Here is a 25,062-nt window from a genome sequence, read left to right as displayed (position 1 = left end):
CAGGTTGGAGCCCTGATGGTGGATCAGTTATGGTGGTGCTACTGACATGGAAAGGCAGAGTGTAACAGAGATCAGCATGCTAAAGCTGAATACAGTAAACCTCACTCACTATGCCACATACGGACATGCTGAGCACGAGCCCAGAGACAGAGAATTTGAGCCTTGTCTTTTGCATGTCTACACCTCCCACAGTCCCAGATTCAAGACCCATGTTTTAGGTGAGGTTCAAGCCCTGAACGTAGAAGTGTCAATACCTCACCTTCCTGCTAATGGCTTGCTGTTGTGCCTTGCTTGGTGTAGTGCTGAGAGACAATAATGACTTAGTACTATTAATTACTACCACTAAAGGTACTAACCAACACTTTGTCAATAGAATATATTGGTAAAGTGAAAACCAAGTGATACAGAGTGTATGTTGTGTTTGAAGACCATCCTGACTTAGTTTGAGATCTTAAAACTAACAATCGCACACATAACAAACCCTATGTGTTAAAGCCACATTTGATTATCATTGGGATGGAGGATGATGATGTTGGATTTTTTTTTTTTTTTACATTCATGTCTAATGCAATTGTCAAATGTAGCTGTCGGTCACCATAACCAGTGGTGTATTTGAATGTCTGTGCAGCAATATGACTAAATAGACCAGCATGACTGTGCTAGTCAGTCTCCCTGAATAGCCTTACACCAGTATTGATCAGCAATGACAACATATTAACACAGGCCAGTAAACCAGCCCATGACTATGCTTTCCTTACTGTTACCAGGACAGTATTTAGTCACCCTCTCCCTCTTCTTCGGAAACAATTCGATTTTTTTCGCCTTATTTCGCGACTTTTGGCCTATGTTGTCAAATATCCTGATTTAAGCTGGGAGGTTTCTTGTTACAGTTTTTGTTGTTCTGTACACCATAACAGGATGTTCGTATATACACTGATTTCAAACAAAAAGCTCGTATTACTCCCAACTGCTCCTCTCTTGAAGAAATCTACGAACGTCGGTGTTAAGTAGCTATCTTAAGGCATTCGAGTTGTCAGCCATGTTAATGATGCAGGCACAGCGCCTCCGCCATTTCGGTATAGATCGGTTGGTTACTACTCACTTGTTTATCATAATCTGACCTGTTGGATACTAGGTTAGGCCTGCGTTAGCTCTCAAGCAAGGGTTGGTGAAATTCTAGCGACGTTCGTAAAACTCTGAAAATGTGAACGTTTCTATTACATAATGAAAGTAGCCCGACCTTTCAGGTCACGTCACGACCGTTCGTTGATAGGGCTTCAATGCAGGAGAAATGTTACGCCATTTTAGTTGAATGGTTGTGTTGTTATTAAGATACTACACAGTTTTTCAGGAGCTTTACTGCAGTAGGATACTGTAGACTACGCTCAATTGGGCATTATCGGCTATAAAATTACAGTTCTATTAGGCTTCCAGTTTTCGGATGAGAATGGCCAAGTGGCCTAGTCCATTGCAACAATGTAACGACCAAATGTCTAGAGTGTAGCATAACCCTGTTGCAGGCTAACTTGAGCCCCAGCGAAGTTTAATTATAGTTTTGGAATGGTTTTATAATTAAGTGGGCAATTTTATTAATCGAATAACATATAAGCAAATCAATGGGCTGGGCGAAATCTTACAAACATTGTAACGTTGCGCAGTAGGCCTACTTTTAGCTTGACCTTCCTCACGTGTGCCTTATTGTGTGAAATAGCCCAAAACTAAATATTGTTAATCAATGGACGTCGTACACTTTATGGAGTTGGCTACTTTCTTTATGTTATTATCGTATATCGACGAAATACTGACGGATATTAATAGCTGATTGGACTACCATCCCATGAATTGCTTTGCTAGCCAGCGGATTAAGCTTTATATAGAAAACAGGGTTATATTAAATATTGCCGGGTTAACACGTACGACACTCAAAATCAGCATTTATATCTCTATTGGCTATACGATTCGCTTATTTACGAATTCGCAGACGACCGCACAGGCCTGTAGCCAAATGTTAGGCAGGGAGGGTTGCCTCGTCGATTTGTCGACCAATCAGCACAAAGAACCTAAGAACGACCAGTGGACGTCACCTTGGTTTGTGGTCGCCAGGAAAAACCTGCTAGCTAGCTTTTACGCCGGGGCTGGTGTGTGTGCTGGAGCTAGGGCGATAAAGGTAGGTGGCACAAATCTTATTTTGTAAGAACCTACAATGGTTATCTTAGACGCTGTAGTTTTGGGGTGACTGTAAACGATCATCCTTTTTTGTAGTGAACACCCTCCTTTCTTATGTTCCGAACACAGCTGTAGATTGCATTCAAAAGCAAAGGCACCTTCCGACACAAAGGCAATTGTTTATGTTAACAAACCTTATTATCTTGTTGTAGAAATCTGCTGTCGGAATTATCAAGGGGTTGATTGCAACAATAGTTACAATGCCGCATGTTCTGTGTTATTTTAAATAGTTTCAAAACAGAGATTGGCTACCAACTAGACTCGGAAAATCAAACAATACACAAAACAAAGCTACCCAGGTTTAGTTAATCCTTTTCGATGCTGCTATGTTCACTACGATTGTTTATGCAACAACATAAAAGTGTCAAACATGAGAGAACATGGCAAGCTCTTTCACTAGTTACCAAATATGCCAGTATTATTTGTGAAGTGTATAACGTAGACTATAGTTGTAATAGCTCAATCAGTGCTGGTCACGCAAGCTGACGTTACTGTTTGACTGATAAGTCCCATCAGTGCTGAGCTTGTCCCACATGTGTTTGGGTCGGAATTCTGCATTCCCCTTGACTTGTGCGTTTTGGAATAAAGTGACACTTCTCAACACTTCTACTTCGCGGCAAAAAATACCCCGCGAGAATTTCTTCATATCGAGAACAGAAGTGGGAGGAGATTGTTCTAAAGCACAACGTGTCGAACTCGGAACTTATGGCAGAACCCACAGCGTGCTCACAACTTGGTCATGATTCCCGTCTCTTTGATTTTGAGTTATGAAGCCACATGGATTGTGACAAAATGCAAAAAACACAGTGGTAAAATAGTTGGTGGTTTACAGTGGGTGAGGAACTTAATTTGAGGGAAGACCATCTAAAAAGCTTTCACCAGCATAGCCACATGGTGTTCTGTCAATGGAATTAAGAGGATTCCAGCCCTCAACCACCATCCACATAGCTGAAATGGGACTGCTTTGAGCACACTTTTTAATACTCCGGAAATATAGGAATTCGTAACTGTTAAAGTAACACTACGCAACAATTTGACACTTTTTGAGATATGGTTTTATAGGCAACTAGTTTAGGTACCATCCTCAAATTCATTTTGATAGCATATGGTCATGTGGACAGATAAACACCTGTGTCTTCCCCACTAGCCATCCAGGATATGCCCTATGTAGTTCTGCATAACGGGCTGGTACACTCTGCAAAAATGGAAGAAAAGCTTTCACACGCATGACATTGCCAGCTAAACTGCCAAAAGACACCAGTTAGTGTGTTGGCAAGCTTCTATCAGTGTAAGCTGGGCTGTTGGTGGTGTTTGCAAGGTTTTTGCATGCCTTTAGGTAGTTAGCTTACTAGTTTTGAAACAGAACTCCGTATTGCTGCTTTAAGGTGTGCATGAATCTTACAAGTTCTTTGCTTTATGTCGTACAAAGTTGTTTGTCACTCCAGGAGATCTGGGGGTATGTTACAACCCCAAATCAGAAAAAGTTGGGACGGTATGGAAAAAGTAAATTAAAAAAAGAAAGCAGTGATTTATAAATTTACCTTGACTTGTATTTCACTGCAGACAGTATGAACACAAGATATTTCATGTTTTGTCTGGTCAACTTCATTTGATTTGTAAACATCCATTCCTGCCATTCAGGCCTGCAACACATTCCAAAAAAAATTGGGACGGGCAATTTAGGGGTAATAATGAGGTAGAATAATTAAATAATGATGTGATTTGAAACAAGTGATGTCATCAGGTCATTGTAATCATGATTTGGTACAAAAGCAGCATCCAGGAAAGGCCTACTCCTTTACGAGCAAAGATGGGCAGAAGATCGCCAGTTTGCCAAGAAATGCGTGAGCAAATTATTGAAATGTTTAAAAACAATGTTTCTCAAAGAAAGATAGGAAGGGATTTAGATATTTCACCCTCCACGGTGCATAACATAATTAAAAGATTCAAGGAATCTGGATGAATTTCAGTGCGTAAAGGGCAGGGGCACAAGCCTACGCTGAATAATCGTGATCTCCGATCCCTCAGACGGCACTCCGCCAAGAAACCTTCATTCATCTATAAGCAATATAACCACACGGGCTCAGGATTACTTTGGCATGGCTGAGGGAGAAGAGTGTGCGGGTGCTGGACTGCAGTCCTGACTTGTCCCCAATACAGAATGTGTGGCAACGAAGACCCCGTACCGTTGCACACCTTAACACTTGTTTGCAGGAAGAAAGGGACAAAGTAACACCTGAAATGCTTCATCACTTGGTGTTTTCAGTCGCTAAACATCTTTAGTGTTGTAATAAGAATGGCAACATTACAAAGTGGCAAATGCTTTACTGTCCCAACTTTTTTTGAAATATGTTGCAAGAATCGAAATTGAATTAAGTGTTTATTTTGAAAAAACAATAAAATTCATCAGGTAAAACATCAAATAATGTGCTGTTATATGGTTTTCAATGTAATACAGGTCAAAGAGAATTTACAAATCACTGTTTTCAGTTTAATTTAACATACCGCCCCAATGTTTTCTGATTTGGGGTTGTAAATTATTTTGTACTATTGCATACATTAGGTAATCTAATCTGTCTTTATTTATGACAGTTGAAGGCACCTGAAAGATGGCAACAAATGTAAGCCTGGATGGAAGTCTCACAGAAAACAAATCCAGCCGCTTTGACCTCTTAAAATGGTTGAATAAAAGCCTACAGACTGAATTCAACCAGGTGGAGCAGACATGTTCAGGTACAGCCCAAGTTAATGCCCTGTTGTGTTCTAGCAGAGACAATGGAAGTAGGCTTACATAATAGAACCGACACATATTTAAGAATCAAAAACTAACCTTTTCATTGTTCTTTGTCTTCAGGTGCATGTTATTGCCAGATGATGCACTGGCTGTTTCCAGAATCCATCGACTTGGAAAAAGTTAAATTTCAAGCAAAAGATAAAGAGGAGTTTGTCCATAACTTCGGTCTGCTGCAGGATAGCTTTGTGAAGACTGGTGTCAACAGAGTAAGGGCCTCATTTGCATCTGTCATTTTTATATCAGTAACTTACACTGGATACTTTGGAAATCTGAATTTCAGAAATGAAACATTACAGATGCCACTGGGGTTTATTTGATGAGAAAAGGTTGTGATTTAATAGTGCTATTTCTGTTCTTCCTGTCAAAATATCAGCGTTGTGTATACTCTACGTATAGATACACATGCATATGTGCAACATTATAGTCTAGAACAGTGGTTCTCAACAGGGGGGCCGAGGCCCACAAGGGCACCTCAGGGAGCTGCAAGGGGGACCTTGAGGTGAAACTCCTTTCTATTTAGAATTAGAATGAGTCATGAAACATTTGGCGTTCATGTTTTGAGTTTTAAGTGAGTTGTGGTACCTATCAACCTCCAAACTCTGACACTCATGGAAGTATTGATAAATGAGGCCCATTACAGAATGCTTCCCAACCTCTGGGACGATCTAGAATAGTCTTCTTATGTGATGGTTCCTGGGCAGTAATGTCTATATATTAGTACGACTGAATGTGAGACACTATGTTATGATGAGCACCATAATCACTGATTTCTAATTAGACATAAATAATTATTGAAAGTGGTTAGTATGATAGTCTTGGTAATTAGACTTGATCACAATCAGTCAAGCCCTCTCTTTTAATGAATCCATAGTTGGTTGGTTAGATTCAGCCAAGATTTAGCGATACTTGCCTTACAGTGTATGTATGGAATGGCTTACTTTTTCTCACTTACTGTGGGGTCATAGGATGCATGGATCAGTGACCATAATAAGACCTGAATACCTTCCAGAGTAACAGATTATGTTATTTGTCTTTGCAGTCTGTTCCTCTAGAGGATCTCGTCAAAGGAAGTTTCAAGGCCACCTTTCATTTTATGAAATGGTTCAAGAGATTCTTCATTGCCAACTGTTCGGGGCAGACGTACAACCCAGTGGCGGCACGAAACGGAGTGGAAATAAGTCTCGCAAGGCCTTTCCTTCGGTTTTCACAATCCAACGAGCCAGCAGGTGAGGTCTGTTTTGTGTGTCTCTCTCGTGTAGTTTCGTGTAGTTTATCACACTGACTCTGTGGAAGCATAGGATAGAATATGAGATTTCATTTCAACGTATTTTACATACCGTACTTTATTAATCCCCTGAGGGAAATTGGGAATGAGATGAAATGCAAAAAAAGCATAGCAAGGAATTCATTTTTTTTATTTCAACTTTTTTTTAAATCTTTCATATGCTTTTTTTTGCAGAAACAGTTGAAATAGAATCTGACACTGATGAGGAGACTCGTGGTAAGAAGGGGACTGATCCTTCCTACAAAGATAAGGGGATTTCCTACAGAGATGAGTGGAACACCACCTTCAGTTGGATTAAACCAAGTGATTTGGGAAAAGCTTATGCTTTCTGCAGTGTCTGCAACATTAACCTCAGCATCCAGCATTCAGGCACGTATGAAATTAGGCGACACCAGAAATCGAAAGCCCACGATCGAAACAAAAGAAATGTGTCTGATGGCACCATCACCATTGAAGACACAGTCTCCTGTAGTGAGGCTCTTTTTCAGTTCATCCAGACTCTTGGTATTTCTGAGGTCTCAGCTGAAAATGAAAAGGTGTCTCACCCCAGAACAAAGCTTGTCTTGGGACCACATTATCCAGAAGACATCATGTCAGCCTGCAGGCAAAACCCTTACTGTCTATATATTTATGGGCAGATAGCTGTGGCTGATGGACAACAGGCCCTAGTGGTGCTTGTGGGATTTTTTGATGACAAGGCAGCGAAGCACCGTATTCGTTTCTTGGATGCTTTCCAGACCTCAGGCAGTGATTCGGAGGAAGCAGTGGTCAGTTTCTTGACAGAGACTTTCAAAAAGTTTGAACTTCCCAGCCAAAACCTGTGTGCTTTTTACACAGCTGGAGTAGGAGAGCACTCTGATAAGATAGCCTCTCAGCTGAAGCAACTCAGTCCGAACATAGTGGCCCTCGGTGGGCTATACAGTCTACCAGATGCTGCTTGCCATGCAGGTGTGATGGAGCACTTTCATGAAGTCAAGGAATTGATTCTGAAAATCCATGCCCACTTTGCCACCCTCTCGACTAGTGATGAGAACCTCAAAACACTTTTCACAGGTCTTCATGAACTTGAACAGTCTATGTCTCCCCAAAGCACACCCTGCCAGGCCTTTTCTACTTTAGTTGGAAGGGTTGTTGGAATGTGGCAGGAGCTCATCTCATACTTCGGCACAGATGCCTGTGGAGAGGAGAAGAGTAAGTTTGAGGAGATTTGCACGCAACTGAAAAACCCTGAACTCAGGGCCAAGTTCATATTTTTGGAGAGTGTTTTGAAGCCCTTGCGTTCCTTTCAGGAACGACTAGAGACACTGGACGGAACCATTCGTGCTGATCTTATGCAGATCTTGCGTGAAGCCAGTGGGCTGTTGCGTGTCTATGCCTCTAGCTTTCTGAGACCACAGGCTGTGATGCGCTTCCTCAAGGAGCGAGACGCAGACCTCCTCATGAACCCCAAGTTCTACCTCCCCACACCCCAGCAGAATCTAGGTGGGACAGCTGTCGAGGACTTCCTGTCAGAACACGAAGCAGACATGGCGGATTCTGTGCAGGTGTTCCTGGAAAAGTGTGTGTCCTTCTATGCTACCCTCACAGCAAACCTGGTGGAGGGTCTTCCCCTGAGTGACGGGGTACTGAGAAGCATGTCCCAGCTACTGAGCCCAGAGGGAAGGTTGAAGGTCACTGGGAAGGCTGTGGTGGATCTTGCCATGCAGCTCGGTCTCACCAGCACTCCGGAAGAATCCTCAAAGCTTACAGATGATTTTCTTGAGTACCAGCTTGTGGATGAACAGAAGGGGGAGCTGAATGCAAGTAGTAGTGTGAATGGCTCTGAGGAAGGATATTTGGATTCCTCATCCACACTGTCCCTGGAGGAGCACTGGGGCACTTACCTGAGGACCACAGGGGCCACATCCATTTTCAGGAAACTGATGCTGAGCCTCCTGGCTCTCCCCTGCCCACCTTTGGAGGCTGAGAAGGTTTTTGCCCAGGTATAGCAAGTGAAAATAAATGTTTCATGTTATGTGTTTTCATTCCTTTTAACTGAATATTGAGACAATTACCAGTATCTTTTTATTGAAAGACGGACAACACAGCAGTGGCATAATTGTATCAGTGCTTGAGTTGTGCATGACCAATGGTATTGCTAATGCAAGATTTTAACAATTAAGATACAGGTGCCTTATTGTAATTCTACATAGCATCTATAGTGCCTCAATGTACCAAGATTATTGTTGTGGTTAATATCCCATTTGTGTGTTTATTTGCTCTTTTGCATAGGCTGTAGCAAGTGTGGATTTTGCCCATTTAAATGACAGTAAAAAAATCGACCCTGATGTCATCAATGTGGAACTGACTAGTGACAGCTGTCCCTCAGACGGTGTTAGTCCTAAACCATCTCCCAGCAGGAGTAGCAGGAGTAACAGGAAAAAGAAAGCTCCCAGCAGCAAAGGTAAGCAAGCACCAATTCAATCTACATTTCCACAGGTCTGGTGAGACTGCTGTATGAGGCAATAGTTTTCTCATGGAAGGTTTTTTTTTTTTTCTCAATTAGTAAAAACATGACGCATTCTATTATTGGTGGAATCTGGACATGATTTGATCCAATGTATTTTTCATTAAGACCATTCATTTTCATGACCGTTTGGTTCATTTAGTAGGCTAGAATGAATTTGACACTTAGTGACTTAACATCATCACATTGACATTTGGGTATTGAGCATTGACAGAAGGGCTCATGTAGGCTACCCTCTCTGCAGCTGCGATACATTGATTGTAAAGCAACCAACTGGGATGGAGTATTTACTAGCAACAACAGCCACTCAATTAACTGAAAGTAGTTTTTGGAAAGGGTTTGTTTTGGTTTCAGTCGCATGGCCCTTGCCTGTGGCTTTGAGTCAAGCCATTGCAAGAATGGAGAATATAATCATATGCGGTAAGAAAACCACAGCGATCTGTTATAGAGAACGGTGTAAATGAAGTGCTTAAGTTTTACAGAGTAAGGTTCAGGCGGCTATGGATTGCCTCTCTCAAAGTGATTTAAAGTCTTGAAGGATGTGTTGCTTACGCGAAAAACTTTAAATTTACCATGGAATTAAACTAGTGAATCGTTAGGGCGTCAAGCGAGTTTATCTTTGTCAGCATTAGCTTCAATACCAGTGAGACGTGTGCTGAGGAATTGTAGGCTAATCGTTTCTAGAAATGTTCTGACCGTACTTATCTAGTTAACTAGCCATTGATAGCTAACGATTACCTTGCTAGTTATTTCTCTTGCCAATAACAATAAGACAGTGTAAGGAAAGAGATTATGTTGTGTGACGGTTTACTTGCGTATGCGGTGACTGACTGAATACATATTGTCAAGGCATTGTCCAGTTAGCTCTTACTTAAGTCTTTCTTAAAATCGTTGCCTTATGAGCAAGAAAAAAACAACTCAAAAATTCGCAAAAATGGCGAATTCAATGGGTTTTGACGCAAACATATGTAAGATACAACCTACAAAAACAACAAAATGCTAAATATATAGGCCTGTACCCTACATTTTAAAAGTAACCTCAGCTTTCAACACACTCCTATGATAACACATATTATTTAATTTGTGTGCAACTCTTGCAGTCTGTAAACTCTAGTGCAGTGATTCTCAACTGGTCTGGTCTTGGGACCCATGCTTCCTATGGTCATTAAATTGCGACCCAAAATTGTATAGAATTCAAACCATAAAATAAACCTATAAATATAAACATACAATCTACCTTTATCCCTGCATTCAAAGCACATTACCCTCAATAGTTTTAAAAACTCCAGCCAACACTTAGGACTCTCATGCTGTAGGCTATGCACCTGCCGTTGGAACTTTCTCTGTGTCTTTCCTAGAGCTCCCTTTCCCCTTTGTGAATGGGCATCAGACCCTGCAGATTCAGCTTTTTCCATTTCAAGATCAACCCACCAGTTGAGAAACACTGCGCTAGTGTACTGATGATTCTGAAGTCAGTTACATTGATTGAAACAATATGTTGTCTTCCAGTGCTGAATGACCTTGCATGCTCATTGAGGCCCTGTGCTGTGCGCCTTCAGAGGATGACCAGTAAGCGAAATGAGGATCACTTAAATCCATTTTAAGTGAATTCTAGTCACCTCATAATCAGCAAAATTCCTTAGTCAGAGACCGCTTTGCAAGCAGTGTCAATGACCTTACCTTATCCATGTCAATTCACCCAGGCTTTTTTTTTATTATTATAATATTAGAGCCATGGGGGAAATATTTGTTAAGTTACAGCCACATTTACAGAGGAGGAGGGGGGCCTTTACAATGTTCGTCTAAATTATAGATCAAGTTTAGAGGTTTCATAAAGCTACTTAGAAATGTTATGGGGACAGATATGTAGTTGGTCTACCATTGTGACAGATCTTGAGCTCCTCAAAACCTTAAAAATATCCAACCAATATTACCATAATCTGGTGTATAAATAATGTAAAATTATGTAAAAATGTATTTTTTCAATTCCCAATTTTTCCCATTTTTTTAACATTATTCACAATTCGAGGGTTGGAATACACAACCTAAAGACCTCAAGTGCAAGCAAAATATATGTTGTAAGGCATGTAGGATGTAGCATCCAGCTGAATACCCTTCTCTTTACAAGTGTGAGAGTACCTACATTGGCCATCAAATGCCATAGCACTGTGAAAAGCCCTAACTTGAGTCAGTGTTTTGGTTTGTCCCTTCTGGGCTACTGTAGAAACATGGTGGTGCAAAATGGTGGACTCCATGGAGAAGGACCCATAGACATCTATATATGTCTATGGAAGGACCTGCTCGATGGCTGTGTTCGAAAACAGCTGTCTTGATCCTTGATCTCTTGTTGGACAGGTATCCTTTCGGGGGAAGGTATCTCAAAAAACGTTGATTTCTAACAGTCTATTAAGATGTCACATGTTGCCGTACATGCTGTCATCACGCTGTGTGTGCTTATTTGCTAGCTAACAGCTACTGTTAGCGACCTGGCTAATGGATACCTCGCTAACGAAATCAGACTATTTTTGTTAATCAATCATGGCATAATTACATAGTACACTGTTTATTTCTCTGTAACTTTTACAAAAAAATAAGCAAAAAAAACAAAGAAACTTACATCGGTGAATACTTTTGTGGGACGATTTCATCCGCCATCTTTTTTTAAAAATTTGTCTCTGGTTAGGGAGATGGCGCACAGATTTATGGGTAATAGGCAGCATCAAGGCTGCTCCTATGCTCTCTTGAAAAATGACCGTTATGTGACGATTTCAAGGTATCTTATAAAAGCCGAAGAGAAAGATTAAGAGTTTTCAAACAGTCCTTCCTTCCTTCGAAGGAAGGAAGGACACATTTTAAGAGTTTTCGAACAGGGCCGTATATGTAGATACGAAGGGCTAATTCTAAGCTAACGAAAACACAATGATTCATAGTTACAGGTTAATTATACACTAATGAAAACATAATTATGAATACTATATTCCATTTTTATTAATAGATGCCACTGAAACTACATACTGTACCAATATTCACCCATTGGATTATTTTTGCCCACCAAAGGCTAAGACTATAACTATAGTGGGTGTTCTGTTACAGTGAATTTGAAATAAAAGTTCTTACACCTTTACTAAATAATTTTCCTCCCATATTTTCTAACACCAGAAAAAAAATTGAGGTGTGAACCCCTGGTTGATTTGACATGACTTACTATTCAATAACTTCTATTTTCTTTTGAATTGTATAACATTTTTGAAATTGTTGGGAATAATTATTGTACCCCTAAGAGTGTATTTGTTTACTGTGTTTTGTATTTATCAACACAATTCATTTTTCATGTCTTTTTGTTCTCTCTGCAGAGGTGAATGTGGTAGAGGATGATACAGTGGCCATGGAGGATGATGTCACTTGGACCAGTACTGAGGTGATTTTTTTTGTTTCCACTTTCAACACAGAATGACACGAGGGCATGTAAGTCATATAAGATGTGGAGAAGGGGGTTGATTCAGTGCAGTGCTTTGCCAGTTAATATCTAAACATCAACGTCAAGTTTTATTTTATTTGGTAAACACAGCAAAAAAGGGGAAAATTCATTGTGCTATTGGTTGGGGACTGCGCACAGCAGCTAAACCTCTCACTACCGTATACAAGTACTCATACCCAACAACCTAACCTAAGTATTATAACAAAACAGGGTGCAATACAACCATTATACCGGTACTTAACAACAACACAACAACAAAGACACTTTTGTTAGCATTTAACTGAGGTTGTCAGATGGGCACCTTCCTTGGTCAAGGTTTCGTTGTATTAGGCCCACCACACCTCCAGAAGTCTCAACAGTGGTGTCTGGCATCCCAGACCCACACCCCCCCCTCCATACTCCAGATGGGTCAGGACCAATACCAGAGACAACAACTGATACACTCAAGATACACCCAAGCGTTTAATCTTGTGCTGAAAAATATCGCAATACTACACCGTATTGATTTTTTTTGTGGTTAATCTCTCATGTGTTTGCCACCCTTTTTGCTATCCAAATGGGATGATAGTGGTGTGGTGACAAGATGTCATTTTGCACTTTTTTGATGAAATTCAGTCTTTTTGGCTTGTTATTGCATATTCAAATTATGTTAAATTATGTTATCAATATATCAATTATTGGCACCTGAGTTACACCCCCATACTCCATCATCAGCTCTTGTTTTTCAAGCTGGTTTATCATTATTGCATGCTTGCTTTCAGCCACGGTCAGTGGTAATATATTTGTGGGAGTTGTTCAGGGGCTTGATGTATGAGTTATACTGAAACTATTTACTTACACACTAGAAACAGTGAAGGAAGTGCAGCTGTCTTGCATGGGAAATGTTGGGCTTTTTGGCATTGGTAATTCAATTTGCATGTTCTTCTCCCGACCCAATTTTGCTCATTGCAGAGTGGTTTCCTGCTCGATGCTTCACAGTATACCTTCACAATTTAGCATGTAATTAAGGTGACTGAGAGCGACAACACAACAACACAAACCTTAGATTCATTGCTACAGGACAAAATAGAATGATCACAAAGGATTTGACAAGATGTGCCTCTGTCATATACCACCCAGTAAAGTTATCTTTATAAGCATATATGTAGGTGAAAGAATAATGAACCCATGGGTCACTGGTATCCATAAAATATCCTGAGGTTATTTCAGAAGTGAAACAGTAATGTCTCTCCAAAGTGTTTTCTCTGCATGTGCATGTACATGTACATGTGACTGTCTCACATTAATTAATCCCTCGGGATTAATAAATTATCCATCTATCTATCTATCTATCTCATAACTGTAAAAAAAATAGAACTGCTTAGAAGGAAGGAAAAACAAAGCCTGACCAAATCCTAGTTTTGTATATTCCTCTGATGCAGATTTAAAAGAGACAGAGAAAGCATGCATCATTTTGCTAACCCAAACCTCTTCTAATGTTTAACACATCTATCTTTAACCCACCTGATTTCTTGCTTGAATGTCTCTCTTTCACTCACCCTTGTGTGGGATTTGCACTGGGAGATGCCTTGCCTGAGAGTAGGTGTGTGTGTGTTTGTTTGTGTGGGTGTGTTTGTTTGTGTGGGTGTTTGTTTGTGTGGGTGTGTGTTTGTGTGGGTGTGTGTTTGTGTGCGCGCATGTGTATGTGTGCGTGTGCGCGCGTTTGTGTGTGTGTGCGCCTGCACGCCTGCCTCTTTTAGGGCGGTGGTGTTAGGGGCATGTACGGGTGGGACAGCAGCTTGCGCCAAAGACCCCCTGTCCGCACCGTCTTTCAAGCAGGCGCAGGGACATGGTGCAAACCAAAAAGTCCAGAGAAGGAGGATGAGGGCCCCAGAAAAGTGGCGCAGTCCACACCAGCGCCGGTATGTACCCCAGGGGCCTCCTTCCTGAGAAAGGAGGAGGCCCCTGGAGCAAGGCGAAAAATTACTTCTGTGTTGTGGTGTGTTGGCCAGCCTCTCTCTTTTCCTTAAAATGCATGTCCCTTTAAACACCTGCTTTTAACACCTCTCCTTCACTCCTTATTTCTCACCATTATTGGTACACTCTTCCTTATTGTTTTGTTTTGTTTTGTTTTGTTTGGAAAGCTGATTTTTTTTTTTGCATAGTTAGACACGAACAACCCTCAGAGGAGATTGTCAAAAAAAAACATCTTTATATATGACATTGACTTTATTTTGAAATCCACATCTAATACAGTCACATGAAAGATGAAACAAAAAACTTGACACAAACCAGCTATCAACGACTATATATATATATATACATGTATGTATGTATGTATGTATACAGTGTGTGTGTGTGTGTGTGTGTGTGTGTGTGTGTGTGTATGTATATGTATGTATATATATATATATATATACCAAAGAACCAAAGAAGTTAGGTGTATATATATATATATATATATATAAATTCAAAGTAAACTGAATGATGCTTCAACCTATCACAGGAACTCTTTCCCCCACATAACACAATACAACATTTTGGACTTTAGTAGCTCAAAAAAACATTTATCATTATATGAGGGGCAGCTGCGTAGATATGAGGGATAATGGGATATTTCCAGTTATGTTGACATGTTAAATAAATTGAATTGGTATACATAACTTCCTGTTTGGCTGTGAATTCTGGCCTACGTGTTGTCTGATATCCAGTCAGGTGTGTGTTTGTCTGTTCAGTGTATGTATTTCAACTGGTCTTCATCATTGCGCTTTCTGAATACCCTTTAGTGTTGGACTGTTTTAACAATCTCATCAAATATCTCTGCACTGCAGGTAAAGAATACGCCACGCGCCTCTGTGGCAAGCACCCCCTCTTCTGCAAGTCCCAGATATGGGAAGAAAGGACAGATGTACCAGGTATTGTAGATGACTGCGCATTGTAGCCATACAGAGTTCTTAGTTTTGTTTATTTCTTATCTTCTCTCTTCTGTTTCCTTCATTTAACCCCCATCTGTCTCCCTTTACATGGTTTTTGTATTTGTTTTACTTTTTATCTGTCTTATTCCTCCTATCCTCTCTTGCTCATGGCATCTATCTGATTATTTATCTTTCCTCGGTCTACATTCTCTCTCTCCATAGCTGTTTCTGTTTCATCTTGCTTCTCTTACAAACTCAGCCTATTGGCCAATACCTAACTTCTTTGGTCCGTCTGCCTGTGTGTGATGTGTGGGCAGGATGGCCATAGCTTCATCGTGGGAGAGCTGGCTTGGGGGAAGGTGAAGGACTTCTCCTGGTGGCCCGGGCTGGTGGTGCCCTGGCAGGGTAGGGTCGCCCCCGTGGGCATGAGGAGAGTGGAGTGGTTCGGAGATGGCATGTTCTCAGAGGTGAGGCGAGAACTGAGATCATTTTAATTTGAGTTGTTGAATGTTAGCGTGAGGTGGCGGCTTAATTGTGTTCCATATTGCTGCAGTGTGTGTGTGTGTGTGTGTTTTACAGTGCGCATGTGTCCAATTGTCTCTGTCTAAGGAATACATAGTGCAGGAGCAGTTTTGAGAGAGGGGCAACATCCCTTTTTAAGGAGGGAATGTCAAAAACTGTTTTCCCAAGGGGCGGTCCGCACCCATACACGGGGCATACAGGGTATATGCAAATGAAGACGGCTCCTCAGTTTTGAAAGACAGAGCATAGTGCCCTGCCTGAGGGCGGGGGTTGTACATGTGCTGACCTGCTGCCTATGTGTGATTTCCTCATGGTACAAAGGAATTTAATTCCATTTCAGATCCATGTAGCGGGTCTACTGCCGTTGGCCGCCTTTGCAAAGTGTTTCTGCACCAACTCCTATGCCAGCTTGCCACTGTATAAAAGTGCCATCCACAACGTTCTGGAGGTAAGTTAGAATGACCCTTCATTTGGTCAAAGTCACAAGTTACTGAATAAAAAACACGTTTTAGTATGTACACTAAACAATGCTTTGGAGCTTCCATAGACCTTTGTTGGATTCATTAAATTCAATTGTTTCCTTGTTTTGTCATATCACTGAATATGCGTGAAATCAGAGGGTTTTAAGAGAACCCTTTGTAAATGTTCCTTTTTGGACATGATATGAAGAACCCTTACGGTACCGTACACCTTGGTAATATGATGCCTGTGCGTGGCTGCTGCTCTGTGGCCCTCAGCTGGCTGGTGATCGCTGTGACAAGTCTTTCTCCTCCTCGTCGGGGGACAAAGCAGACGAGCTGAAGGCCATGCTGGAGTGGGCCTTCGGTGGCTTTCAGCCCTCTGGACCCGACGGGTTCCTCCCTCCCTCTGACGGTACGAAGCGTTCCACAGATAGAACTGGAGTATGTGGTACATGACACATGCATGCTATCCTGAAGTATTTCTACACTTATGTCATGTTTTTCTACTCGATGCGGTAGGCTTATTCACATTAGTCAACCCTGTGAAACCACAATGTGAATTTTGTATTATGATTCTTGAAAGGTCCATACAAAAGATTGACAGCAGCAGTTTTTCTAAACAGGACAGCGTTTATACCGCTCAGGGAAAAGATGTCTGGTACCCTTTTCATTTGTACTCTAGAGGAAGTGGTTTGTATAGTTGTCGCATTGTTAATTTTACTGTGGCCTCTATTTCATGCATCATCCTGTAGGCAAGACAACTCCAAAGGATTCTGACTCCTCCATGTCTGATTACCAGCCCCCAGCCAAGAGGAAGCACGTCTCTAAAAACAAATCCTTTGTCGAGCCAAAGGGACGAGGTAAACATCATTCATTTTGGTGTGTGTCCCCCCCCCCCCCCCCCCCCCTTAGTATTCCTTACAGTGTCTGCATCTTCACTATATTAATGTATTTCTTCAGTTTTTCGTTCCATTTTCGTGGTAAATAAAAAAATAAAACATTTTAAAACGTGATTGTAGATTTGTGTTGCTGTATATGTAGAGACATTTTTACATTTCAGCAGTTTGAGCAAAGCAACTTGTCTTAATAAGTTGTCCTTCAAAAGGGGCATTTGTCTTGTGTATTTTAAAATAACGGTCTGTCTGTGATCATAATCGGTCATTATAATTCCATCTTGTTTCAGCTAATATCCTCCAAGACGTGTCTGGTAAAGTGAAAAAAATTGAAAGTAAGTGAGCATGTGTAACTGCCTCAATTTTGAAAAGGCCAACATCAACCTTTCTGTGTGGATCGAAATTGTGTGTTGGCTAATTAGGGCTTGACTCTTGTCTTTTTAAAGATTTCTGTATATCATGTGGATCGACTGACACTGAGGTTCCGCACCCCCTGTTTGAAGGAAGTCTCTGTGAGAAGTGCAAGGTAAACCTTTAAATTCAAATGACAGAATTACTCTTCTAATGGGTTATTATGCAATAATAATGTGGTGTTTGGTAATCAATGGGATATGATTTTCTGACATCCAGATGGACTCTGAGGCTCTGTTTTGTGTTGTATAGACACAGTGTAGGGTTCTGGGATTTGTGAAGAGTCTTCTCCGTTATTCAGTCACTACCCTGTGATCAGTGGCGGCTCCTAAATTATTTTTTTTAATAATGATTAAGGCAAACCATTCAGTAGGTACATTAAGCAAGTATCAATTTGGTGTGAGCTGATTAACTCATACAGCAATACCTTTTTGGCCACTAGATGGCAGCACACAATAGAAAGATGTCCCCTCTAGCTACATAGTAGCTATAGTTACAGGTGGAAAGCTATGCAAGAAAGTTGCATCCAGGAGCTTTCATAAGCAAAAATGATGTGGCTCCACAATAAATGATCCCACTTATTACTCAAATGTTGTATGATGTAAAATAGCTTGACATGATATGTCCAGTAACAACATAAAGGAGGGGGCAACATATAAGTCATAACCAACAATATTTATTGAACAATGAATATTGATCTTGAAAGTATTGGCTCAGAAAAGCAAAATAAGTCGTCACATAGACAATAACTCAGTGTAAGTTCAACTTGCAAGTAGCGAACATTCACACTGTGAAACCTATGAAAAGTGACGGTGGTATAGAAATACAAACCGCGTTCACAGCCTGCTGCTTGGAAAATCCTCGGGTGTAGGATTGTATTGAATTGAATTGTTTTGTGGTCAATTTCACTTCATTAGTACGCTGACTAAAAGGAGTTTCTTTCAAAGAGCGAATCGAGTTGTTACACTGAACGTTAGCAATCTTGACAGAATGTGACTTGATCAAAGCCGTATGACGTCCTTATACGCAGTTACGTATGACGAAAGCACCGTGGGGCGAGCCCTCCCGGAAGCCATAGAGATTGCATTGAGAGCCCTGTTTTGTGAAAAAAATGGATTTAACATGAGAGTCTACGGGGTGATTCATTTTGCTCAAAATCCCCCCAAAAAGGGGCGGGCCATTTGAAGCACGACTTTAGCCTAATTGGACAATGACATTCAGAGGCAGATCAGACGGTCTAGTGGTAGAATCGGACAGAAAAAAAAGATCTCCTTTTCCCGCTTGGCAGTGCGTTGCCCAAATCACCCTTATGGACAAACTGCCCCTGCCTGTGATGCTACAATCATGGCTGAGTGTTTCAGGGCTCCAACATACTGAGACAATGTAACCGTGCTGTATCTTATTCAAAAAGGTGACAGTTGTAGAATATGTAGCTCTGTGATCGTGTCGAGGACTGAGGATTGCTTGCTGTTGTCCCCTGCAGAAGAACTTCATGGAGACCTTGTACAGATACGATGAAGATGGCTATCAGTCCTACTGCACGGTGTGCTGCCATGGTCACGAGGTGCTGCTGTGTAGCAATGCCAGCTGCTGCAGGTGAGAACTACTCATTTCATCTCTCCTCTTCTCACTTTCTCAGTTCCTCTCTTTCTGTCTTTTGCCCTTTCCTCTTCCTCTCTTTCACTCTTAAATAAAACCCTTTACCAAACTCTCTCTGCAGATGTTTCTGTAAGGACTGCCTGGACTTCCTGGTAGGCCCGGGAACGTTTGAGCGGACGAAGGAGGTGGACCCGTGGAGCTGCTACATATGTCTGCCCCCAAAGAAGTCTGGGGTGCTGAAGCTCAGGGCCAACTGGAGCGTACGAGTCCAGGAGTTCTTCGCCAACAACAGCGCCTTTGAATTCGTGAGTGAAACCTCTTCATGTCCGATGTCTCAGGCCTCATCACGGTGTCCCTCAGGATTGTCCGGCTCCACGAGCTGTTGCTTTGCAACTCTGGGAATTGTCTCATGTATTTGGGGGAAATCTCATGGTTGAGGGTTCTGGCGGTTGACTGTTTATTGGTGTTCTCCAGGAGCCACACCGAATCTATCCATCCATCCCTGCCCACAAGCGCCGGCCCATCAGAGTCCTGTCTCTCTTTGACGGCATTGCCACAGGTCTGTCCACCATCCGTGCTAAAACCTCTTCTCAATGTTCTGCCCAGTTTCTATTTGCCAGTCAGTAAAATCCCTTAACCAGTGTGGGCGAGTAATGGCTAAAATCTTTTAATACACCTAATGAAATGATGATGTTTGATTCCTCTGTTTTTGGTCCACAAAGCATCAAAAATAGTTGGATTGGATTTATTTTGGCACTGAAATGCCATCTTAATTACAATCTGTATTTTCCGTAGGCTACCTTGTGCTGAAAGACCTCGGCTTAAAGATTGAGCTTTACGTCGCTGCGGAGATCTGTTCTGACTCCGTCGCTGTGGGCACAGTGAAACACGAGGGAAAAGTCCAGTACATCAGGGATGTGCGCAGCCTCACCCGCAAACATGTAAGGAACTAAATCAAGTCTGAAGACATCATACATGATTGAAAAACAACTTGTTTCACTTTCAAAAACCCTAATATTAAGAAACTGTATTTAAAAATCATATGTAGCATGTAGGTAGTGACTTTTTCCCCATTTTCTGTGTCTTCCAGTTGGCTGAATGGGGTCCGTTTGATCTTCTGATTGGTGGAAGCCCATGTAATGATCTGTCTATGGTGAACCCAGCTCGCAAAGGACTCTTTGGTAGGTGGCCTGTTCTGGGATGACCGTGTGATGGCATGACAAACCCTTATAGTATAGATAGTAGTAGTATAGTATAGATAATTCATCTTGAGTAATTGTGTGAATGGGGCCAGTGGTCTACAATGGCATCTGCTGCTAAGCAGAATAATTCACTCTTATGTTATATTTTTTTACAAACCTGTCAAGGTGACATTGTCTTACAGAAGGTTGTAACATGAAATTGTTATAATCATTAATAAGTTATAAGGTAGGGTCTGTGTTGCTTTATTGATCATTAGATTACTTAGCAAACCTTTTGCATAGGCATACTTGTATGGCCATTGGTTGTGCATTACTGTCACCTACTGGGCTAAGGTGTATACTACGTACAAACATGCTATGCTTTCAACAGTCTCGCACCGATTCACCGATGTGCTAGATTTCCCTCATGTCATCTTCCTTTTCCCCAGAGGGCACAGGTAGGCTGTTCTTTGAGTATTACCGTATGCTGACAATGATGAGGCCGAGGGATGGTGACGACCGGCCGTTCTTCTGGCTCTTTGAGAACGTGGTAGCCATGGGTGCGAATGACAAGAGCGATATCTGCCGCTTCCTAGAGGTATGAGAACCCTTTCACTTTACCGTCTCATAACAGTTGCCTGGTGCACTCCGTGTCAATAGTCTCTAATGATGAACCACATTGTGTTCACAGTGTAACCCCATCATGATAGATGCAATTAATGTAAGCCCTGCTCACAGAGCTCGATACTTCTGGGGAAACCTTCCAGGAATGAACAGGTAAACACAAACACAAATATACAAACACACACGTTTCAATCATACATGTCAACACTTCTTCACACTGCTCTCTCGCATCTACAAACTGAAAACTGATGTCAAATTGTCCAAAATGCATCTCCCTCTCTCAATTTGTTTTTCATACTTCCTTACACTCACACTCTCTCTCTCTCTCTATCTTTTCAGGCCTATGACTGCCTCTCAGAGTGACCGAGTTAATCTGCAGGACTGTCTGGAGATTGGACGGACAGCCCAGGTGAGATAGAACTCTTCAGGTTCACCAGAATGTAGTCTGTAGGCTGTAATACACTCATACGCTAAAGGAAAATGATTACACTTTTACACTTTTCGTTTTTTGGCCACATTTTTATTCAGAGTAAAGTTAGGTGCAATGCAAGCAAAGCAAAGAACTAATCAAGACAAAAAAAATACGCCTGAAGCAAAGTGTACTGAAACCCATGCTTTGGTTTAGTGGGAGTGAACTGATAGATAGCCAAGGGAGTGGATTGTATTTTTCTTAAATACATTCAAGTGCATAACAGGTTGCAGAGGATATTGGACTTTTTATGAAATTTCCTTTGCAGTTCACCAAAGTGAGAACCATCACCACCAAGTCCAATTCCATCAAACAAGGAAAGATGGGACCTCTGCCAGTCACTATGAACGGGAAGGAGGACTACCTGTGGTGCACTGAGATGGAGAGGTAAATGGCCATCATCTGACGGCATTTAGGAAGTCATATGAAATGTTTACAATTTTTAGACAAGGCAAGTGGAAATTGTGTGTATGGCCTTTGGAAACAGTTTACTGGCCTATTTCAGTAGGTAAAGGTTTTCCACAATCAGCATTAAAGTGGTCCGTCAGTGTTCTTATTTGTAATTAAAGTGATTGATTCATTAATTCTGCTGTGTGACCTACAGGGTGTTTGGGTTCCCAAAACATTACACGGACGTGGCCAACATGGGCCGGAGCCAGCGGCAGAAGCTCCTGGGTCAGTCGTGGAGCGTTCCAGTGATCCGCCATCTTTTCGCTCCCCTCAAGGACTACTTCGAGTGCGAGTAGGAAACGCCGTTGTTGTGCCTTGCTTTCGTAACTCCACAAACAAAACAACACCAAAACAACCAAAACCGATAACAACAGCATGCATACTGTAGCAGCCAGCATGCAAACTGTAGCAGCAACAATGGCAGCACCAGTGTCAGGGATCATGAGTTTTACAGTAATGATGAAATGTTGCCTCCTGTTGGTGGAGGTGTGAACTTCATCATCACTCAGCTGACACTTTTAACTTTTTTAACACACAAATGTTACTCTTTAATGTTCCGATTTCTTACAGTTTTGTAAATGATAGACCATGTTAAAATCCCATCCACTACCTCAGTTCATTTTGGTTGGATTCGGTTTGATTCTGGTGGAAACGATTGAGCTATTATTTATGATTTTATTCATTGATTTCTATAGTGTTTTTAAAATTGACTGTAGTCATTTTAAAATTGAATTATTTCATTAATCTTGTCTTACTGTGACCATGTGACCAATTTAGTTTTTAAGCTTTCTTAACTCACATTTGTATAAAATGTATTTGGTACACAGGTGCCCCCCCCCCCCAACTCATGTTTGTAGTCAGATCTTTCAAGCTCTGACACATTTTAATTTATTCATTGTATTTATATACACTTATTGCTAATTTCCCAGCATACATAGTGTACACAGTACAGTGTTTTATATTTCAAGGAAAAACATCCAGGTCTAATAATTTACCTTCCTTGTGGTTTACCATCCTAATCACAGTTGGTGCTCATTTACACACAACTGGTGCTGCCTTTGAATACACAATGTTCATATTTTTAAGTGCCTGAAAAGATGATGTCCCCCATCCAGATATGATGGCTCATAGGCTCATTTTACCAAACAAACTCTTTAGCTACAGTGAGAACATGACCGTGAATAGTAGTACTCTAAAAGAGACACTCTTATTTAAACAAGTCAGTAGTTTTTGTGAATCAAGCGCTATTTGGGTAGTAATTAATAGCCATATACCCTCCCTTCACTTAAGCAAGGCTTAAAGAACACAGGCCAATTCAAATAAGCCAAAATATCAAAATGAAGAAGTAAGCAGTGGCATAGTGCATGTTTCTTTTTGGGTGAAAAGTGGTTTGCTGAAAAAAATAATGTCTTGTAGTGTGTGATAATGATTTAATGATGAGGGCTGCATATTGAGCTGTGTGTTTATGAGATGATTTTTTTGTGCCACATGATTTAATCACGTTACCTCTACAGGGCCAAGACCCTGAAGCACCAGCAGCTCATAGGGGTTCTGTTGGAGTTCATATGATGTTAATTATGAATTAGGGGAAGTGATCAATTCTTGCCTTAAAAAAAATATATGTTTAACTTTATGTTTAACTTGAAAGACTTGGTGCTGTTTCAAACTTTTCTACCCTGTTATTCAAATTGACCTGAATGTCTTGGTGCTACTTCAGTCTTTTTTTTACTCTTGTTTTTTTTTCTCCAGTTATTTGCATTTTGTTTGTGTTTATAATTATTTGCAATAGAATGTTGCTAGAACACACGGGTCTGCTCTTTGTTGACTTGTGTTTGTCAGATGCTAGAAATAAATATAACGCACAGTGCGTTTGTCCTGTCCTGAGTGTGTCCTGTCTATTAATCACATAGTGTTCTCAGTACCCTGTCGATGGTATGACTTTTGTTTGGTTATTTTGGATGTCAGTTCAGATGAGTCCAGGTGATAAAGCAGTAGCGTGGCTTACAGTATACATTCTTCTTGACATTTTGAGGTTAATGCGTCTCTCTTGAGTAGAAAAAAGACACTTAAGCTCAGCTAAAAAGGCACCGTCTGGAATTGTGCTGCTTGGTTACTTGCACCTACCTCTCCCGTTCTCACTAGTGCTAGCAGCTTCACTGACTGACTGGAATTGGGGTCAAGCTTGAATGGTCTCTGCATTTCGTCTCCCTGTCGACTGCAATTGTAATTCCACGTCAAATGAATTATTGAGCCTTATGCATTTATTTATTGCAATTCCACGCTAACGTTGGTTACGTTACCCGTGGACGTGTGCGCCTCTCCTTATCCTCACGTCGTATTCTCTTAAAATATTTTTGAAGAAAAGTGACTTGTATATGCTACCTAAATTAAGTTAAAGTTAGCCTGTGTCTTTCTACCTGATACAGCCTGAAGAGAAAACAAATTATAATGTGTCTTACATTTAGCCAGGACAACTGCTGCATGTTGCGCATTGGTCAAGTTACGTGTGCGGAATAGCCTTGTACCAATGCAGCACAGTTGTCGAATTCGAAACTACTACCAAAGTCATAGAACAATTGTAAAATAAACAGAAAAGGATTTTCTTTATCTGGTCCGTGCTAGTAAAATATCTATTGTGTCCGTGTCTTCTGAAGTAATACCAAAGCACGTCTCTCTGTTCAGAGCATATGCGCTACAAGGAAGTCTGCAGGGGGCTTAGCATTTCCAGGCTACTGCATCGATAATGTTTTGTATATTTTGCATTGCGCATAATGTTACGGCCAGTAAGTTAAGCCATGTGACATGAGCAGAAGACGTTCAAGGTAAGTGATGTGCTGTCAAAATTAAACCCCATGTGAAATAAACAGCCAGGCAAAGATGACAATAGTTTGACTACCAAGCTAATGTGGGTATACAACTTGCTAGAGTACGTCATAGAACGTGTCGCCTGTGTTATTTGTCGACTCCTCAGTGGTCATTACATTCTGCTACATTGGTCAGAATTTAGTTGGTGAGCATTTATTTGCCAGTGTCTCCTCTTTTCTAAGTAGTTGGTGCATGGGCGCGAGCAGCGTGGACAGGTTCGGCAAGAAACAGTTGTAATAGTTCAGGAGCCCCAGGTAAGCTTTCAGCTCTGTAACGTTCAACGGGGATGGAGCCTCGCTGATGGCCTTGACCTTTGACTCCATTGGATGCAATCCCTGTGTATTTACCTTGTGACCCAGGTAGCAGAACTCATCCGGCAGTAGCTCACATTTGGCCCGCTTCAA

General features: G+C 41.2%; 1 protein-coding gene across 1 annotated transcript; it reads left to right on the top strand.

Annotated features, from left to right (window-relative positions):
* The first annotated feature begins 1,668 nt into the window (after window positions 1-1,668).
* Window positions 1,669-23,673, top strand: dnmt3ba (DNA (cytosine-5-)-methyltransferase 3 beta, duplicate a). Its single transcript, XM_031566443.2, has 26 exons — window positions 1,669-2,167; window positions 4,819-4,959; window positions 5,081-5,226; window positions 6,060-6,246; window positions 6,480-8,287; window positions 8,577-8,748; window positions 10,321-10,380; window positions 12,165-12,229; window positions 14,029-14,190; window positions 15,100-15,183; window positions 15,501-15,650; window positions 16,046-16,153; window positions 16,443-16,578; window positions 16,919-17,026; window positions 17,350-17,394; window positions 17,506-17,585; window positions 18,954-19,066; window positions 19,191-19,374; window positions 19,544-19,628; window positions 19,865-20,010; window positions 20,160-20,250; window positions 20,700-20,848; window positions 20,942-21,027; window positions 21,214-21,283; window positions 21,612-21,730; window positions 21,948-23,673. The coding sequence occupies exons 2-26, from the start codon at window positions 4,836-4,838 to the stop codon at window positions 22,087-22,089; spliced, it is 4,620 nt and encodes a 1,539-aa protein (XP_031422303.1). The 5' UTR covers window positions 1,669-2,167; window positions 4,819-4,835; the 3' UTR covers window positions 22,090-23,673.
* The last annotated feature ends 1,389 nt before the right edge of the window (window positions 23,674-25,062 follow it).

Source organism: Clupea harengus, chromosome 4 (assembly GCF_900700415.2).
Source record: "Clupea harengus chromosome 4, Ch_v2.0.2, whole genome shotgun sequence".
NCBI lineage: Eukaryota > Metazoa > Chordata > Actinopteri > Clupeiformes > Clupeidae > Clupea > Clupea harengus.
The sequence above is the reverse complement of the archived record's forward strand: the minus strand, read 5'-3'. Positions and strand labels throughout refer to the sequence as shown.

What these genes read in the sequence shown, in the direction of transcription:
- dnmt3ba (XM_031566443.2), top strand. Translation starts at nt 4,836, where the DNA reads ATGGCAACAAATGTAAGCCTGGATGGAAGTCTCACAGAAAACAAATCC. An exon ending in AGAAAGGACAGATGTACCAG is followed by an intron (nt 15,184 to 15,500) that starts GTATTGTAGATG and finishes ATGTGTGGGCAG; the next exon opens with GATGGCCATAGCTTCATCGT. An exon ending in CCATCCACAACGTTCTGGAG is followed by an intron (nt 16,154 to 16,442) that starts GTAAGTTAGAAT and finishes TGTGGCCCTCAG; the next exon opens with CTGGCTGGTGATCGCTGTGA.